This window comes from Mastacembelus armatus, chromosome 17 (genome assembly GCF_900324485.2).
Source record: "Mastacembelus armatus chromosome 17, fMasArm1.2, whole genome shotgun sequence".
Classification (NCBI taxonomy): domain Eukaryota; kingdom Metazoa; phylum Chordata; class Actinopteri; order Synbranchiformes; family Mastacembelidae; genus Mastacembelus; species Mastacembelus armatus.
This window is the reverse complement of record NC_046649.1, coordinates 17373216-17393875: the sequence shown is the minus strand read 5'-3', so window position 1 is coordinate 17393875 and position 20660 is coordinate 17373216. Positions and strand designations below refer to the sequence as shown.

At 39.7% G+C, this 20660-nt stretch overlaps 1 protein-coding gene across 2 annotated transcripts; it reads right to left on the bottom strand.

The window, feature by feature from the left end:
• Positions 1-2702: 2702 nt before the first annotated feature.
• myom1a (myomesin 1a (skelemin)) lies at positions 2703-20563 on the bottom strand. 2 transcript variants are annotated; one of them, XM_026313089.1, is made up of 37 exons: positions 20409-20563; positions 19138-19352; positions 16505-16645; positions 16179-16365; positions 15901-16058; positions 15609-15701; positions 15355-15443; positions 15033-15077; positions 14426-14587; positions 14104-14265; positions 13480-13621; positions 13035-13234; positions 12896-12952; positions 12500-12624; positions 11563-11746; positions 11166-11340; positions 10672-10793; positions 9707-9903; positions 9384-9510; positions 8875-9059; positions 8611-8725; positions 8223-8376; positions 8012-8118; positions 7625-7669; positions 7270-7406; positions 6979-7123; positions 6611-6670; positions 6465-6532; positions 6232-6357; positions 5141-5228; positions 4990-5028; positions 4668-4773; positions 4076-4239; positions 3945-3981; positions 3670-3692; positions 3182-3237; positions 2703-3087 (listed from the first exon to the last, which is right to left on the bottom strand). In XM_026313089.1, exons 2-37 carry the CDS (start codon positions 19296-19298, stop codon positions 2818-2820), a joined length of 4452 nt encoding a protein of 1483 aa, XP_026168874.1. In that variant the 5' UTR covers positions 19299-19352; positions 20409-20563; the 3' UTR covers positions 2703-2817. The 2 variants fall into 2 exon arrangements, with proteins under 2 accessions (XP_026168874.1, XP_026168875.1); XM_026313090.2 differs by lacking the exon at positions 19138-19352.
• Positions 20564-20660: the final 97 nt, after the last annotated feature.

The following is a 20660-nucleotide window of genomic DNA, read 5'->3' as shown; positions in this document are numbered from 1 at the left end:
CCTATTTATTCTTACTGAATAATTATAGTCTCCACCTGGAAGTATCCCATTCACATTTGCTTTGATTGTATGAAAACAATCAGTCCTGTGACTGAGCACAGATGGTTCATGTTACACTCTTTACAATATTAGGTTACACCAAATAATGCTACCTATTGTGTGTGTGTGTGTGTGTGTGTAACAAACTATGACAACCAAAACCAGTGTTTGCTTTTGTTTTTACACACAGTGCAGCTCTGTAAAAACATATTTAGAAATTCAATTGCTATTTTTTTCTTTTCATGGGCCAATTTGATGATGTATAGAGCAGAAAGAGTGAAATCACTACACTAATTTAGTAATGTGGGTTTGAGGCCAAACTCAAAGAAAACATGGACCTCAGGGCAAAATGCTTTTCATGTCTTTCATTGAGATTTCATTAAGACTCTTTGTAAATCGAGATGCACTGAGCTATAACAGCCCTGCAATAAATCTGTGTTTGTAGTGTTGAATCAGCCTTGAGGTATTTGAGTAAACTGTTATTTATGATGCAACTACAGTGTAATATTATATCTGATAAGTTTCTTACACAATGCCACTAAATCCTACAATACAAAGCGACTTAACACCTCTAATAAAACATTTAGTAACTACTGAACCCCTATGAAAACTGGATAAACCATCTGAATACAAATAAAGCAGGTGTTTTAATGTTAAAGTCAAGTTTTACAAGGTTACCTGACACAGCAGGTCAGAGACAGACTGTGGGATGAGAGCCACGTTAACTAACTACACGTTCAAATAAAATAAAACCATGAGTTAAAGCGAGACATAAGTTAGTTAGCTAGTTAGTTAGAACATAACTCTGAAGTTAGCCTTAGCTCTTCTGGCTAAAACTGCTCATGTCAGAGGTTAAAGTTGACATGATGGCAACAGTAACGTTACACAAAGGACTTAACATTACATGAAAGGAAACTGCGGAAATAAACATAGAACCGAAAGCTGCCACTGCATTTTAAAGTCCGCACAGGCAGAGATAGAAACCATAAACCGAGCAGCAGAAAACAGTAGTAAATAAATGAATGGAGACCGGACACCGCTAGCCGTATGCCAGTTAGTTAACCCTTAGCTTCATGTTGTCGTTGCCCGTTACCGTTAATAACAAACGGTGAACCGGTAACAGGCTCGAGTCTCTGCTAACACGAGGTCTCCGGTTTCAATTAAAGTCGGATACGTTCATTTGTTGTGTCATGAACTAATTTCCGTGGACATGTCTGCGGTTGATTATCCGCTGTAGCTAGACGACGTTAGCCAGCTCCAGGCTAGCTAACGTTAGCCGACGGTAGGGTCAGAAAAATGCGTTATCACCGACGGCCTCTGTGACTGAAATCATCCTGTCGGTGAGCATTTACCTGTCGGTTACTTCAGCTGGAGGCTGTCGGTGAAAATCGGTATGGTGTCTTCAGTTGATCTCCATGTCTTCGTCCGCGTAGCTTCTCAAAAGCCTCCTGACGTGGTGACTGTGGCTCCAAACAGCTGAAGTTAATGGGACAAGGAGCCGCACGGTGGCAGCGCAGTCACTCACAGTCACAGCTGCTGTGACAGACCTAAATTAGTTAGGGTCAATTACACTGCTGCTTCTTACACTATATAGCACCTTCACTGTTAAGACTTTGATCTGGGCACTTATCTCAGAGGCCATTGACACAAAATAATTAAAGTATGTCTCTGCAAAAAGTAACTTTATTGATGGAAGAAATGTTTTAGTACGCATTCAGACTCTTGGCACCTTTGGCCCCGCCTTGACGACCCTTTTTTGGGTCCAGAACCTCACTTTGGGAACTTCTGATTAAGTGAAAGCCAACAGGAATCAGAGGGCACTATTAAAAATGCTGTTTTCTAACAAACCATCATTAATGCTTCAGCTTTACTACTGGGAGATTGTGTAAAGAAAAGGGAAAAACCTTTGTAAAGTGGATGCAGCTTTATTACAATGTGTGCCTTAAAGAGAAAACAGACTAGAGCTGCAGACAAAACAGCCGACTGCATGGCTGTTTTTCTGTATGCTTTCTTTCTATTATGCCTATATTTATTTCCACCTTTAACACAATTTTCTGCTAAGTTTTTAAGACTTCTACAGAAATACCTCTTAAAGTTTGCCAGCTGTGCCTGTACTACTTTGCACCCGGCTGTGTGGGACACCTTGAATGAACCAGTTTGGACTTGTGTGTGTGTTGTCACATTCACACTGATCCACCTCTCCTAAAAACAGTTGCACTGGCTGATTCTCATAGCTCGCAAAAAAACATAAGCAACATACATGCACACAGTACAAATACATATAACAGCAGTTTAGAAACAGACACCAGGAGCTCTTATCAGTGGAGCCTGTGACATGCCCACTCACACTTTTTCCAATGTCTCTTAACAAAAAGCAAAAATTTGGTGAGATGTTCATGACATAATTCTTTCAATTTTTTACAGTACATAATTCTCAGACCGATGTGGTTTACGAGGTCAAGGGTTAACCACATCTAATACTGTAATATGAGAAAACTGTTTTGTTTCTACTGGTATTGTAAAAATGAACCCCCTCTCAAACATTATATTAACCTCTAATAGTGGCCAGAAGTGAGAGAAGACGTCATGACTACAAGCACACATTTATACACAACCAGCAATGCCCAAAGCTCTTAATCCCAGCACATGAAAGACGCAGGGGGTAGGAGCTGTATTCATTATTTATTTAAACTGCTTTGGTACACCTGCATGTGTCAGGGTAAAACGCTTTGCCCATTTGCTCCTTTCTGCTTTTTTTCCACCACACTGCACCATTCTTTAGTCTTTCTTCTCCTCCTTGGCCTCCTCATCATCTGGGTTGTAGACACTGACTGTGAACTCGCCCGCCTCTGTGCCGTACTTGTTCTTGACCAGGAGAGCGTATTTGCCAGAGTCGGTCGTGGTGACAGCGGCAATCGTGATGCTGGCAAACTTCCCTTGCTCGAACTTCAGTTTGTAGCGCTCGTCAGATACCAACAGCTTATCATTCTTTGTCCAGGACACCTCAGGTACAGGGTCACCCCAGACATTGCCAGTCAGGTTCAGGGACTAAAGAGAAGAAGATGATTGCAGGGATTTGTTTGTATAGGAGACAAAGAACTTATCACAGTGTATTAACAGAGCGCAAATCTGATTTATTTACCTTGCCCTCTTGGATTGCAACCACATCTGGCAAGCCTCCAATAACACGAGCACGATCTGAACAAGAAATACAAGAGTGAGCCAAGAAGCAAATGCCAACCATCAGTCAGCCACACTATGCAACATTTGTCTGGTTACAACATAATATTCAGCAGAAACTGATTTTTAAACTGGTAAGTGAGCCATCCGTCACAAAACATATTGCAAGATTTTTACTCCCCACCATGTATGAACGATGTTTTAAATTATTTTTCAATGGAAATTTCCTTTCTTCAATTCTGTCTTTCAGCAGTGTGGACATTTCATCTCCAGAAAAGCCCATTTCCATGAAAAAGATCTTAATATTATGACTAACAGTCTCATGCGTCTTAAATTTCACAGAATCCAAGTTAAGAAATTTTATTCCAACTGAAGTACCCTTCATATCAAGAAAAATGTTTCATATAGCGACATCTCCTGGGAGAAACCAAAGAATAAATAACCACTTACTTCTCTCTGCAATTGCTGCTGCCCTGAAAAGGGAAAAACACATTGTCAGATGAGTCTGAAAACAACATTGGAGGCAGAAGAGTTAACACATTTTTTTAAGCTATACAATGTCAGGAAATGTGTTTTGAGTGCCTCAGGAAGGGTTCACAGAATACATAGGCCTACAGCCTATTTTAATATTGTGGCAACTGTTGATGTTTATTTGTGTAAACATCCTGTTCAGACACAAATGCTGAATTACACAAGAAAAGGATCAGATGAGTTTGGTTACTTACTTGAGCCTTTTGAACTCTTCAAATGCCTCTTCCCATGCTGCACCAGAAAAAATATCAACTTATTGTTCTTCAGCCCCCTAATTATAAAAATTGCCACAATGTCTCCTTTTGACTTTAAAAGTTGTACTCACCCTGCCCAATCAAATCAACGAATCTCTTTACACTGCCCTTGCCATCAAAGATGTCCATGGTGTATCTGCCTTTGTCCTTCTCAGTGGGCTCATTGATCTTAAGCCAAAGTTGCTCTCCTGTGACCCCAGCCTTAACTCTCTCTGAGGCAGCAATCTTAGCTTCTCTGTTGAGGAAATGGATATCATGTAATGCCTTTTGTTTTGTTTTAATTACTAAACGTTTACAGTGAGAGGATGAAACACACTGAAAAGCAAGATTTAAATAGGAGACGGCAATTTCATATCCCTGTGTTATGGCAACATGAGAGACCTGTGTCATCATCATTTAAACAGTATTCTTCTGATGTTGGCTTTAACCTGCCTGGGGAATAAAGATGTTAATAAACCTTTTGGGTAACAACATTTTACTAATAACATCAATATGTTTTCATGTGTGCTATTTATAGTATTGGTCAAATTATTTCACTTAGTAAAATGAATGACACCTTTTATTATCTATCATATGAACGGCACTGGTTTGTTGCACCTGACAAGTGTATGGAATCAGAAAACCATGTAGAATACCATACAGGAGTAGGTTCATTTTACATACTTGTGGAGCCAAGCAACACGCAGGTCCTCATTGTAATATGTGACCGTAGAGTAGAGGATGATGCCGTGTTCAGTACTTATGACTTTGATTTCACTGGATGAGTTGGCTGGGATGAAAAGAACAGAAAGCGGCCATTTAAAAACGTTTCATGGTAACTCTAGCAAATAATAGCACACAATAAAGAAATCAATTGTTCCATTTGTGGCTGCTAATAGTTTATGCTGAAAATTATTAGCATGCTTCTTTCTGTGGTTTTCTGTAAGGGGTGACCTGTGTTTGGTGCTTCATCAATACTTGGTAAGGGTGACATTTAAAGACTCACCAATAACCCTGAATAACTCATTCAACACAGCTTGGTATCCTGTGAAAAAATAAGAGAATAACAATTAATGTCATATTCATTGATGACTTTATTTTTTATTTATTTATAAAATTCATTTCCACTTTTTCATTAACTGAAAATAAGACGTTACCTGCATCTGTCAGATTGAAGGTGCTCTTATCTCTGCCTCTGTCATCCTTTAGGAAGACTTCATAAACACCTGCATCCTTCTTGGAGAGCTAGAGTTTGAAGTAAAAGCATCATTAGTATCCTTGAGGCAACAATAAATTCACTGTTACTGCTAAAAGAAGGAACTACACTATAATCCTTAGGACAGAGAACAGACAGGAGAGCCAGACAGAGACCAATTAAACTGAAAAGGCAAGCTTTTTTGCCTCCCATGAGGCTGCAGGTGTTAAAAGGAAAACATGACAACGGCAAGACGAGGAGGACACAGGAAGAAATTATAGGCATCAACTTATGGCAGCAAAGATTATGTCCAGACTTTGGGTCTTGCAGGCATGGGGATGTTGTCTGTGGGTGGCTTTTTTCCTTCTTTTTCATTCTCTTTCTGCTGCTTAATAACCCACTGTGAATCAGACAGATAAGCCAGTTAATGCAAATGCGAGTAACAGGAGTGGCAATGAACAGGCCGCCTGCTCCTGAGCTGATGCAGTGACACCAGCCCTCTCATTATGAGTAATGCTTGTACAGTTTCAGTGTAAGGGTACTCTAAACGTCAGCAGAGCTTGGAAAGGACAGCTTTCCAAGTATCTGGGTAAGATGGGCAGAGAGTTAAACTGACATTACATTCTGAGAAATGAAGTGAATGAATTAATCACACAGACGAGCTACACGATGCATTTACACTACATGGTCATAAATGCTGAAATGGCCATGAAATTTAATGACCACTAAGTCTATGATATAAAAATATACAATGGCAGAATAAGAATTAAAAGTGAAGCCTTCAAAAGATAGTCGGCCGTGCTAAATATGTCTGTTCTGATTCCCAAGGATGACATGCAGACGTGCTACCTCCAGCAAAACTCCAGCAGGAGGAGGAATATTTTTAAAAGTGTTTAATCATTTATGAATCTGTGTGTCAGAGAGGGATGGTTGGAAGCATAACATCATGTCTAGCTCTACGATGGAAGCACAGCTGCATCACAAGCATGGCTTTTAGCTCTTTCATAAGCTCACAACTTTTTACAAAGTATGGCTGCTGTCTAACGGGCTGACCTTTCCGATATTAAAGGTCAGCTCGTTGTCCTTTTTCCCAATTTTCTTAGCATCCTCATCACCCTCTGCAATCTCGATGCTGTTCTTAGACCAGGTGATCTCCGTCTCTGGTCTGACATTTCCTACCTGTTGGCAGAATGAAGAAAGGTGGAAATAAGATGTGCCACATGAATTGCAACCATTTGTGTTGCCCCTTCTTTACAAAATTTAAAGCGGCACAAATAATTTCTTACTTTGCATTTCAACAGCACATCACATTCCGACGTAACAACAAAGTCAAGGTACTCAACAAAGTGAGGACCTGCAAAAAATCAGGGGAAAACAATTAGAGAAACATATTTGTGTTAAACATTTGTTGTACAATAGTGAGATCTCTTACCTTGTTTCCTGACCCACTCTGCCCTCTCAAACTGTGATTTCTTTTGCAGCTCCATGAATTCTGGAGAACAGCAAAGAAAATGTCAATGTTAAATCCCAGATTCCCTGCATTAAAATCACTTCTATCACTGAAAAGTGCATCAGAAAACCATATACAAGCATAAAGAAGGCACGGCAGTAAAGAAAAGATTGTCTTCTTCTGCCCCTCAGTGGGCATATAATTTAACTGCAGCAAGTACAACACCATTGGCAGAGCACAGCTCGTAGTGGAAAGGTCTGCAGGTGTGTATTCATATTTACCATCAATATTCTGACCAATCTGTGTGTGCAACATTAATCAGGAAGTAAAGATTGAATTTGATGTCTCACCTTCTCCAATGAGGACCAGACTGGTTGTACCCTTAGCTTTGCCATCCACCAGATTAAAGGTATAAGTTCCCTCGTCAGTGACCTCCAGAGAGTCCATAAACATTTCAATGATGCCGGTGTTCTTGTCAAAGTTCATGGTGTATTTCTGGAAGCGATAAGTAAACACACAAACCACAATTCATCAGTTGTAATCCTGTGATTAGGTCATAGAAAATGACCTACATTAAGACTGAGTCTATGGGACATCATGACTAAAACACATGAGTACTGAGATTTCAGTAGGTTTCATACCTGTCCATGAGAAATGATGAGGTCATTAAAGACATACTCCACTTGGCAGGCAGAAGTGCACTTCTCCACCTGAGTCCAGAACCGCACACGACCCTTCTCGAGCAACTCCATGGCCATTTCAGTTTTAAAGGGAATAACTGGAGAAAACCAAATTTTGTTAAACCAACTACATATTTTCTGTGTAGCTAGGTACATGGTGCATGAAGTAAACATGGTTTGGTAACTACTGTATAATAGCCTAAACAAATGCACTATATAAAATATATGCATTAGAAACCAAATAAAAGAGACTATCTTGGTAAAGTACAAAGAGAATGTGGTATTCACAGTATCTATGCTGTGAAGGAATACTCACCAGGGAACTTGTGGTCATGACTGATCTCCAGCAGACGCTTGAGACCTGTCAAACAACAACAGCAACAGTGGCAAAATAATGAACTGTGTGACCTCTGCAAACCCTTTAAGCATGACTCTTCCTAATAACTTTACTGTTTTTTATTTAACAGTATTTTAGAAAAGTCTACCATTAATGGTGTCCAGAATGCTACATATCACGTACAACTCTGACAGAAAAACAGCACTGAACAATTTGAGACAACATATATATACCCCAGGGTGTAACAGAGGTCAGTTGGATGCAACTGTTGAAAAAGGAAGGCGCCCCTCTCACAGGTTTAACACCCAAACAAATAAGAAGCAAATCAGGTTTCAGGCGCAGAGGAGCAGAGAAGCAAAGACTCACCCTCCTCGGTGAGTGTGAAGCTGGACGAGATGCCATCAGTGTTAGTAACCACACAGGAGAAGGTGCCCAGGTCCTCCAGGGAAGGACTGTTGAATATCGCCCTGGACCTGGAGACAAGGACATACAGGGACAACAGGTGAGGAAAGAGGAATCAGATGAGCAGAGTCATTCAGGTCCCTGAAAGTTGTGTGACAACACATGTGATACTTACTTGCCCTGTTCACTGACGATAGTCAGACGAGAGGCGTCGATGGCCTGGTAATTCTTGGACCAAACAAACTCAGAGCCTGGTTTCATCTCAGGGAATTCAAAGATCATAGAGATGACACCGTCATCATCAACATCCACATAAATCTCTTTGGTGCCTGAGGAAGACATAGTAAATGGTTACTGGACATGTTCATCACTGGCATTTCAGCTCTTAAACTTCAGCAGACTTCAGCAGCAAGTAATAAAATATATCACAGTCCATATAAAACATCGAGTCATGTATCAGTAATGAAAAAAAAAAGCAATTTTCCCTACTTTTCCAGATTTTCCAGACCCCCGTTGGAACACTGTGTAACTGAAGTTGTGAGTTACATAACAATTGAACTCACCAGGGAGAGTCTTGGCCAGGACTGGACCTACGAGTTCAGAGGGCTTTCCGACTCCAGCAAGATTTTGAGCACGCACACGAAAGACGTAGGATGTACCACTTTTAAGCCCAGTCACCTGGACGGAAACATAATGAGAGAAAGAGAGATACTTAAAAACACTAAATTCATCATTTATATATATCTTTCCTCATAGATATATGCAGAAGGAACATGTTATCAAAACCAGAATTTATATCCTTAATATACAACAGTCATCACCCTCACCTTCATATATTTCATCTTGTTGACCTTTTCATGGGCAGCCTTCCAGCACTCCTCTCCAGCAGAAGCCTCCTTGAAATCCAAATAGTATCCATTGACAGGGGTGCGGCCATCAAAAGTAGGTGTCTCCCACAGGACCACAACAGAGGTGTCACGAATCTCCAGGACATGAAGACCAACAGGAACACCTTGGGGGGACCAAAGGAAGGAAACATAATCAGTGCTTCAGTGTGCTTCTGAAAATTTGTGGGATACTTCAAAAAACATTGAATTTAAGATTCTCAAATATTAAATACATTTGACATACATAGTATTTACTGTATTTAATATTTATTTTTCAAATACTATTGTAAACCATCATCATTTTTTACTGTTTTTCGTTCAGGCTGTCAGTACTTCAGTTGGCTTCATTGTCTTTTGTAAGATGTGTTGTGACACTTTCATTAAATAACCCACTTGAAATTAATCTTACCATGACTTGACCTGTGAGTCTGTCTAAAGTTGTCCTATACCTGGCACAGTGAGGGTCCACTCCTTGCACTCCAGAGACGCACTGGGCAGAGAAGCTTTGCTCACACCTGCCATATTCATGGCCCGCACCTGGAACTCGTAGAAGACGTTCTCCTTCAGGTTCTCAGCCTAAAGAAAGACAAATACACATGATGAGAAACAATTAACAAATTGTTTTGGGCTGGCAAACAAAAAAATCATGTAACTTTGAAGAACAGTTTTCAATGACAATACATATTTAGTAGCTAAATGAATTTGTGCTTTGTCATTTGTAAACAAAATTACATTTCATGGAAAAACTAAAGTTGCTTATGAAGGAACTTACTTTATAGGAGGTTGTAGTCAATGCCTTGTGGTTCAATTCATGCCATTTTCCAACAGCGTTTCCCTTCACAGTCCTATAGTCCAGAAAGTATCCCCTGATATCAGCGCCTCCATTGTTAGCAGGCGGGCTCCAGCCCAGCACCATGTAGTCCTTGACGGCCTCCAGCAAGGTCACGCCAGTGGACTTCCCAGGGACAGCTATGAAAAGAGTAGATAAGCTGGTCAGCATTTAGTGAAAGAGAATTGGAGGAGATTGGAAGAGAAACTGAAAAAAGTCCATTTCTCTTAATGAAACATTCAGTCCAATATATCACATCATACACATGGCCTGAAATTGCCCAAATATTAGTGGTCATTAGTGTTAAGATTTCACAGCAATTAAATAAGTGCACGCAAGCAATACATATTTTAAGGGTCACTACACTGGGTACTTACACTCAGTGCCAGAAGCAGGGCAGCCTTGAAGCTATGAAAATCTCAGATGCTCGCTGAGATTCTCATTAGGCTCAAAATCAAATGTTGGTGATGAGAATGTCATGCAGGTGCATCCACAAGCCGTCACATATAAAAATACAGTAGGATTTATCTACCAAAGAGGAGATATTTGAGAAGCCTTCTCTATTATGACAAAATCATAGACAAATACAAACAAAGCTTTAAATAATTACATATTTTGGTTAGGAAGAGGAAAAGTAGTGTGGAAAGTTAATGAGGTTCATTAACAAAGATGAGTTAAGAGGCTCCCACAGCTCACTGGCAAAGAACAAAGGGTGGAAGGTCTTGTGTGAATGTGCAGAACTATATGAATTTCTTAAAGGTCTTTTTGGAAAAAAAAGTGCATTCAATCATTCCCAGGATAAATAAATGTTTTAAAATAGTTCAGAGGTTGGAGGAGAGGGAGGGAGAATGGCTTGCACACTAGAAGCAAAGTGAATAATGGAGATGAGTTATGATGAAGACACTCACATATGGCAGGTAGTACAACAAGTGCATCCGAATTAGGGGAGCTCTGGCTGTATCCAGCAGGGTTGACTGCCTTCACTCTAAACACGTAGTTTGCCCCAGTGGTCAGGCCATGGCATACAAACCTGAATATAGTTAATACAAACAGAAGATGGAAGTTACAAAAACATTTCTGCCAGTTTGCTGGACCAAATTTATTACCATTATACTATGTTTTACCATTTTTTATTATCATTATATTATTATTATTATTATTACTTTCATTATTTAGCAAAGGTCTCAAAGACTTGTTTTTAACTTTGGTACAGCTAATCATATAGGCTAATGGATAATGACAATAAAACTAAGAAAAATCAAAGTAATTCACATGTATTTATTGGACCAGCATTGTGTACAGTGTTTGCATGCTTTTTGCTATTATCCAATCTAAAAAAACACATTTCAACCCCTTAAGCAGCAGCAAGACAAGCATTTTAATTGGCTGTAACTGTGCCTACCTGGTCTGCTTGACAGGTTTGTTGTTGCAAGGCATCCAGACATCAGTGCCCACCACACTACATTCAATATAATAACCGACCAGATGTTTGACATCCTTACAGGCCTTCCAGAACACTACCACTGATGTGGCAGTGTTCCTTGTGGCCACTGGGATGCTTGGAACAGAGGGCAAGTCTGTTAAGAAAGAAGGATGCAAGAAAATAAGAAAGTAGCAGAGAGGGGATACAATCAGTTGGGATGAGGCAGAACATGGTGTGATGCAGAAAGGTGCAGCAGTGTTTAATGAAAGAATAGGGCTGTGCAATAAACAAATTATATCATGATTTCAGCTGATGTAGTCCAGAGTCTCTGTATGTAGCGCCTGGCTTGATATAAGCGTAGGCCCTGATGGCTCACCCAGTTTATCTCCGACTGTGATTTCTCCTGTGGATACAGAGGGCTCGCTGACACCAGCAGAGTTGCAGCAGCGCACACGGAAGCTGTAGGATTTACCCTCTGCCAGGTCAAACAGGGCAAAGCGGGGAGACTTGACTGGTGCACTAGTGTTCACCCTCTGCCAGGTGTCTGTTCCTGAAATACACTGAGGTTGACAGAGGACCAGTGACATGTGAAGACACAGAAAATAACATGACAGCAATTAATGATATCTGACAACTGGAATTTATAACATGTCCATATAAACAGTGATGTTTGTCATGGCTTAAAGCAACGTGTACTTTCATAGGTTGAATTCAAATGTCTGAAAAATTAAAAAAAATAAAAAATTTGGAGCAGCAAATTTTCTCTGTTCTCCTTCCTTGGTAAAAATCCTGAACTCTAGACTAAGAATTGCTGACTTGACCGGAATTATTTATTAGGGTATATGCAGCAATGCAAAACAACATTGTTTTATTGTAGTGTATTGTATGAAGAATGAAAGCCATTACTGTTAACAATAAATTAAACCAGATAACAAATAACACATGATGATTCATTCTTTCCTAAAGTAAACAGGCATTAAATATAGTTGATAAAACAAAAATAGTGGTGCATAAGTAATTTAACAGTGCCTTCAGAATCAAGCCTTATATGTATGTAATGCTACTTACAAGAGATTGACTATTGATTATTGTCATTATTAGTTATTATTTCTCTATTAATGGCTTGATTGATTCATAAAACACAAAAAAGCCCATGTTTAAGTAACATACTTAAATTGGTTGTTTTGTATGGTCAACATTCAAAAACCCAAACATTTTTATTTTAATGTCACAGAAAAAAATCAAATATTCCTGTTTGAGAATCAACCAGTTGATTGACTGTTTCCACATCAGACAGTTTGTTTTCTCCTCACCTTCTCAATGTAATACATGACTCCCTCGTGACCTCTCTGGACCGGAGGCTTCCAGGCGAGCACCACGTAGCTCTTGGTTGCCTCGGTAACCACAACATCAGTTGGTTCTCCAGGGACCACGCCCACTGGGAAGACAAGAGGATGCTCACATTATTTGGAGGATGTCACCAGGTGACTTTGGAGGAAAACAAAACAACTTCTACTTTTAACAGACACTGTATACCAATCTTATCCATCCTGCTTTTCATGTCATCACATCACAAGAGGCCAGTTTAAAATGCCACGTCACTATCAACTGCTGACCCATTTGGAAGTTCAGTGTCTAACATGATGATTCATGAATGTACAGTATTTCATTTCTTCTATTGTTGAAGTAACAGTTTGATGCTGTCATACCAGTGGGATCCTCCTCTGTGAACTTAATCATTCCAGTCCAGGGAGCTAAAGGTCCAGCTGTTGGGAAAAAAGTTGAGTAAATACATTATCAGTGTTGGCATGTTTCAGCATGTCAGCAGGAATCTGGTGTGTCTCGTGCCTCTGAGACGAGCTCTGTCAGAGGGATCCATGGCAACCACGGCCTCGGAGACACGGGATGGACGGCTGATTCCTGCTTTGTTCACAGCCCGCACCCTAAAGATGTACGAACGCCCCTCCACCAGCCCTGTGACAGGGAAACGGGCGTACTTCACTGGGACATCATTACACAAAGCCCAGTGGTGGCAGCCCACCTCACACCTAACAACACAAAACACATCAATTAGATGTACAAATAACACTGTAACATGAATTATCTGGTACAAATCTTTCCACTGCACCATCTTAAATGCTGGTTTGAGGAATTTACCATCCTACCTGCCCACAGAGTTACAGACAGGTATGAATGATATACTAATAGACAAAGTAAGCAATTTAAACTGAATCATAATTTCATATAATACACTGACAAACCTGAAAAACCATGAAAGGCTGAGCTGACCAACCTGTCGATGTAATATCCCTGGATGGAGCTGCTGCCCTCCACTGCTGGCTGCTTCCAGGTCACCACCACATAGTCTTTGTTGACGTCATGACAGCGAACATCCAGGGGGGCTACAGGAACCCCCTCCACCTCTACATCAGCATCTGACAAAGCAAGACACACACACACACACACTTGTGAGTAGTGCTGTTTCTAAATCAGGCCGATCTCCACTGCATATTCAGTTTCCATTTTCTGACCTACTTACACTTTTACAGTACAGTATATGTGGCAGCACTGTAGCTGGCTATGCTATCTAGTCATCTATTGTCTATATCGTGATAATACTAAACAGGAATTCTGGGGATGTTTAGTTTAAACAGAGCACACACTTTTCTGACTTGCAGACAGATACAAGAAACAGTCAAACACCACAGACTGCACTTAACGACACAGCAGAACTGCACAGCTCCCCACTGGGTGGTCTTTTACTTTACCTTGCACATAACACTGTTGTTGAAATCTATGCAATTTAAAGCACTTGATAATCAGAGGATTCAAAAACTAACTCAAACTCAAAAGTTAAATTTCCTCTATTTGTAAAGAAATTACCAGCTGCAGCTGAAATATCCATCAGGCACTTTACCTTGGACAAACACGTAGGCTGAGTAGGTGTCAAAGCCAGATTTGGTGTTGACACGCAGGGTGTACAAGCCCTCATCTTCCTTGTTGAGGTGGATTAGAGTGAGTGTGGCACGTTCCCCAGACCAGTGGGTGTGTACCCATTTAGAGGGCTTCAAGGGCACAGCTGATTGGACAAATGAACAACCGAACAGGTGTGATTGGCTGCGTATAATAGATTTATAATGGTAGAATGAACCATTTATTTAAGAAGATCCATCCACACATATATCTATTAGCTATAGCACTTATCCTGTGTGTAACTTCCATTTTATGTGTCTACTTACAGTTTCTGTACCACACGACTTCAGGCTGGTATTTCTTCACAGTTGGATAAACAATGACAGTACAGCCCAGACTCAGTGTCTCGCCCTCACGGCCAAAGGCCACTTCAAATTTGTCAATGATGGTGGTCTCAAAGGTGACACCATGCTCATGGCAGAAACCATCTGAGGAAACAAAAGCACAGAATTAAAAATATTCCCATTAAAGCAAATAGGACCTTATGAAATCAGGACAACAGAGTCCCTGCCCAGCTTTCACAGAAGGCTAAAAACCTTCTTTGCCGACTACAACTCAAACCTTTGCATCATGTTAAAAAAATGAAGCACTTGTATCGCAGCACTGTACAGGCTTTCAGTCGTTTGTTTGAAAGGGACACACTCCCAGTTTTCGATTATATCTATCTCTTGTACTTATTGTAAGTCACTTTAGACAAAAGCATCAGCCAAATAACTCAATGTAAAGAAAGTTAATATGATATACAGCTGTCAATTTAAACAGTCCCACTTTAATTTTAAGCCTTTTAAATTTTCCTGAGAAATAACATTTGGTACAAAAATAACATCTCCTTAATTTAGATAAACACTAAATTAAATTTTTAAAGTGACTTACGTGGTTTAGGATCAAGTGGGCCTGGCTCCTCTCCTGTTTGGAAGCCTGGAGGGAAATATATTAGTGAGTAACTTTGTTTTACTCATAACAGGAGTGTGACAGTAGTAATACATAATACAGCGTGGGCACAACAACAGTCTTTCATTTACAGTAAGTACCTCCTTTAGGACTTCCCTGCACTCTATTAGATACAACTGGACTGCTTTGTCTTTACAATAGAACTATTTTAAAGCACTTCTAAAAACTTTGACTTCTAACTCAAGAAACAAGAGCAGTTTGAGAGAGAAGAAACAATAATCTGAAAGAGAACGGAGTTACTTACGTTTGACAACAACAGTAGCCACACTAGAAGCTTCTCCTTTCACATTGAGGGCAGAGATGTAATACTGAGCAGTATCAAAGAAATCACAGCTGAAAAATAAAAGGTGCAGACATGATGAATCACTGGCACCTCATCATTTAACACTCTGCAGAATATTTTCTACATTAAGCACTGGGTTTGGAGTAATGTGCTTTTTAGGTAGATCTCATTATTTCTAGCCGAGGCCATGCAGTATGAGCTGAATGATTACCTACTTCTTGATCTCCAGGGAGTGCATGTTGTAATTGCTCTCGACTGTGTACTTCTCAGGGTGGGCCTTGACATCAATGAGCACATTGTTTTTGTACCTTGGGGACAGCAGAAAAACAGCTAGTTTATTTTTACCATTGTCTTCAGAGCCTGTTTGCAGAGGAATGTGTGTGTGCGGCAAATAGATTTGACTGATGTTGAGAGCTTTGAATAAAAACTTCTCTAAGATTGCCTGCTTCAATTTTTTGCTTGTGAGTCAAAGAAGGTGGGAACCAGTGAACTTAAAACATATCTCACCAGGCAACTTTGGGCCTGGGCCACCCGGCCACAGTACAGTGCAGCTTGACAGTCTTGCCCTCCCAGACAGTCTGCCCGCGGGGCTTGACAGTAAACTCGGGAGGGTGTGTCAGGTTGTCAGGGTTCATTTTCCTACGGAACTGTGTCCACTCATCCAGCTACACAGCATAATAATGAAGCCAGTATGTGAGTTATAGGATTTAGATGAGAAATTAGCTCATTTCAAATGGACATGATCATGTCACTGCAAATCCACAAAGTCCTAAAAAGAATTTTACCGTCCTGCTCAGTTCCATGCGTTCAACAGACTCTTTGATTTGTGTTGATCTGGTTTTCTTCACCACTTTAACATCCAGAGCCTCCCTGGCCTCCCTGACAAACAGGTTTCTCATTGCGACATAGTTAATCCCCTCCTCTGTAGCTTCCTCCTTCTGGGCATCCATCAGTTCTCGCACTGTATCATGACTGGGACACACACAAAAAAAGCCAACATGTGGAAATGCCAGCAGGAAAATACACTTCAAAACTTGTTCTTTAATAAAAATGTTCATAATCAATGCATACCATTAATAATATAAATAGATATTGCATCTTCTTCCCTCACCTGGCTCTAAATACAGGAATAACGTAGCCGATAACTTCTTTGTCTGTGTCCATCGCCAGGTAGGTGCGTTTGGCTCTCTTGGGTAGCGTGCTCAGTTTAACCACCTCCTGCCCCTTCTCTGTCTTCACAGAGGTTTTTAGGCTTAGACAGAACAGACAACAGTCACATCACTTGCACTAAAATTGTCCACAGAGTTCAACAGGACATTTCTAATTGACATGATATAAAAACACACTGCAACTCACATACACAAGACAAGGTGAGAGATAATTCACGTTTTTTCATTTGGTCAACAAGTCAATAAAAAGATCAGTCATATGAACTGTAGCATCATTTTGAAGGCTGTAGTTTGTGGGTCTGATAATCTAAACCATATTTTGTCTACCTATTAATATCACTCAGGGTGAAAGGAAACTCTGTACACTGTAGGAAGCATAATTCTTAGCAATGAGAGAATAATCAAATAAAAGTTATCTGAAAGACAGAACAAAAATTTTATCTAAAAATAATGAAAACAAAACCCTTTGGTTACAAAAGCCACATTCATCGTACACCATCAGCCTGGTACTTAGAAAGGAAAGATATATTTCTGTCCATCGTTTAAGAGCCTGACCTACATTACACTGACTCATTTACTCATCAGCCTCTCAGGACTCTTTATTGTTAGCTGGGTTTATATGGAGTTGGAGCTGGTGGATAAGCAGCATGATGGAAAGGTTCATTTTAAAGCACTGCTTTCACTTATAATCTCTGCCAAGTCTGCCCTAGTCTAACCATTTGGCCCAGAGGAGTGCAGCATAGCACAGCTTTGATAAAGTCTATTCTATACTGGCAAGGCAGGATCAAGTCGACGACAGGACTTGAGACTAAAGATTTCTGCAGTGCAAAGAAGTTGTTTCTCCTGCTGACTCACCAAGTGTGTTGAAAGGACGTCTTTGGTTCAGAAAGTCAAAACTATAAAAAGTTTTAGTTGCTGATAAAAACATTTTATTCATTCCAGTCTGAGAAGCTTCAGTATGTATCAAGATATACATAAAAAACATACCGATTGGAAGCTTGTTATGTAATCAGTCCTTGCTAGAAGAAACAAGGTGTGAGAGTAGTTACAGACCTACTAGGAGACCTGTATTAGCTCATCTGACTGGGAAATGGGGACACTGAACCAAGGTCATTAACTATTTAATGCTAGTAAAAGCCAGTGTGCAACTGTTTACAATTTCATGACTTCCATACAGTGTCTTTACAGTTGGCCCAATGGCAACGTCTCTTGTCACATCTACAGAAATAGCTTTGCTGTCCAAGAATAAATCTGGCAGTCATTGACTACAGCTGAAATTCCTTCCCTGACCGCTTTTAGAAAGCAGTGGTTCCAACATGTACACTGGACCCTGCAGCTTGAAGGACACAAATCTGTGACCATATTATATGTTGACCAGTGTTAGTGACACAATGGAACATATATACATATTCAATCTGGCTTTTGCTATCATGATAGAGCCTTAGCATAGTTTGAGGAAGCCTTGGATTTCACATACAAATGAATTTTTAAAAAATCAGCATAGAAATCAGGTAGGATGAACAATACACCCGCATGTTTAATTAGAAATCACAAGTTTTGGATTTTGCAACACTGATCCCTGCAGCATATGTGTTGGAACTTATAGATATTCTCACTATTTATGTCGTTTTCTTCCATCAAATGACAGTAAAAATGTGTTTTACTGTTTGCTAGAAGGCAAGGTGAAGTCTTATATTTGCTTATTTTCAATGATCAACTGTCCAAAAGTTCAACAAAAAAATAACAAAAACAAAAACCAGTAAATCTTCACACAGAAACTTAAACCATGCTTTAGCATATCTAATTAAAGTTTTTCTGGTCATCAACTAATCAGGTATTTGAGTTAACTGTTTCACCTTTGTCTGATTTTGTAATTATCTTTGTACTATTGTATTAACTGGGCTTTGACAGTATTGTAATGATTTAATAGTTTTAGAAACTAATTACTCCTTTCTATCATACATATGCACAATATCTTGTATATGTAATTACAAACAGCACAGGACTTAAGAATTGGATTAGATTCAGGTCAACGTATCAAAATTTAAGACTTGAGGTGAGATTAACAACCTGACTGGACCTGAGATTTGAAAGAAAAAGATTTGGGGTCTTGGTTTGCGACCTAGTAAAAATGTGGACCAGTAAGGTTTTGATTAACCTGACAGCTTGAATATCCAGTTCTAGGTCTATGTAATGAAAGAACCCACTTTCAGCTTTGTAAAAGAAACAACACATATATGAAAGGAACATATTCAAATGCTGGTGCTGGTCGCCACGTGTTTTTATAAAAATACAAAATCCTGACATCATAAATGTTGAGCGTCTATAGGTGGGTGCCAACTAGCAGAGAGGCAGCATCTCCTCTCTCTGAAAACTCTTTGAACTGCAGGCTTTTTCTCTCCTACTGATGAACACACCTCACACCAGACACAAAGTACAGTGCTGAACATCTGAAAGATGTCTGCTTGAATCAAGCAGTTAAAGAAGTGGCAGGTTACATCAAGAGACCCTCATTTTTATTTGACAGTTTTTCAAATATCAACCATCAGCATCTCCATCACTCCCACCCTCTTACCGATGGCTGGTGGTCTTGTGAGTCGAGAACGACTGCTTGCTAACAGATGACTTGGCGCTCAGGTAATAGCTGCTCTCATAGTGATGCTGATGCTTCTCTTGCTGTTGACGCTGATGCTGCTGATGCTGCTGCTTCAGCTCCACTTGTAATGATTTTGACATGCTGAGGGCCACTCCTCCAATTTATAATGACAACTGTCCGCTACTTTACCAGCTCTGTAATTCAATCTCACTGTTATTATTAATGACTGGTTTCTGAACTCGGGGTTAGTTTTGGGTAGGAGGTGGTAATTGGGTAGCAGGAACGGCAACCAGCAAAAGTTAAAAATATGTTTAAGAAAAGTTAAGATGGCTTTAGAGATTTCATTTTTGTGTGAGCAGGTAAAGCATTAGCTCTGGTTAAAATCTAATTCTACTGTGTTAAATAGAGAAGCAGCAGGTAGTAAGTCAACTATGGCAGCATCTATCTCAGTAATCTACATCCTCATATTGATTAATATACATTTTTAATATATAATGACTTGGGAAGATCCAGTGGAACAACGGAGAAATGTTATAACTTTTTAATTTATTTGTAGGCTCTGGTTGAATTAAGGTTAGTAGTATAAAGTACGGTACAAGTAGGTACCAAGACTGCAACAAAAGATCATTGCTAATGCTCATTATTGATTAACTTGTTGATTATTTTCTTGATTATTCATTAAACGTACATAAAAAAAGCTATAAACTGTGAAAATTTCTCATCATAGTTTCCAAAGGACAGTGCTGACCTATTCAAAATGCTTGTTTTGTCCAAATGACAGTCCAAATCCCAAAGTAACAGACATCCTACACATCCAAACTACTGAATCTTTGGCATTTTTGCTTATAAAAGACAAACAATTAAAAGGTAATCAAGATTATTTTGTTTTTGCTTGTTTTTCTTTACATTCAGTAATCGATTGATCAACAAACAACTTCTTTCTAATAGGTAGGGTTCAGGTTAGAGACCTACATTGCTTTAAAACACAAACAGTCCAGTGTCCATAGGCCAATAGGCTCATAGATATTTCACTACAATGACACATGCGGTCTAATTTATAAGGGCATAGCAACTAAAGTGAACAAAACCTTGTTATGGGGCAAGAAAAATACATAAATTAAAACATGTTAGGAAAAAAAATCAATGCAATGTTTCAAAGTATGTTTCAAAGTCCAATACCAGTTCCACAATATTAGAGACAGACCTAATAAGAATAATAAAGAATGAATTAAAATGTGTACACCACTCACCACAAGTAAAAATCCACCAATCCACAACAGCTGAAAATAAGAAGAAGAGTCTATTATTCCAAAAGTATCTAAAGCAAGTCCGGAACCAGGCAAAGAAGCAGGGTGAGGGCCAGTGGACAGGAGGGCAGTCCACAGAACAAAAATAATGCTGCCACTCCGCAGAATGCACAAGACGCCGTCAGGACCTTTTAAGGCTGGGGCCGTTTTAAATTTAGACCATGAAACCATGAGAAGGGCCCGGCGAGCTGAGGA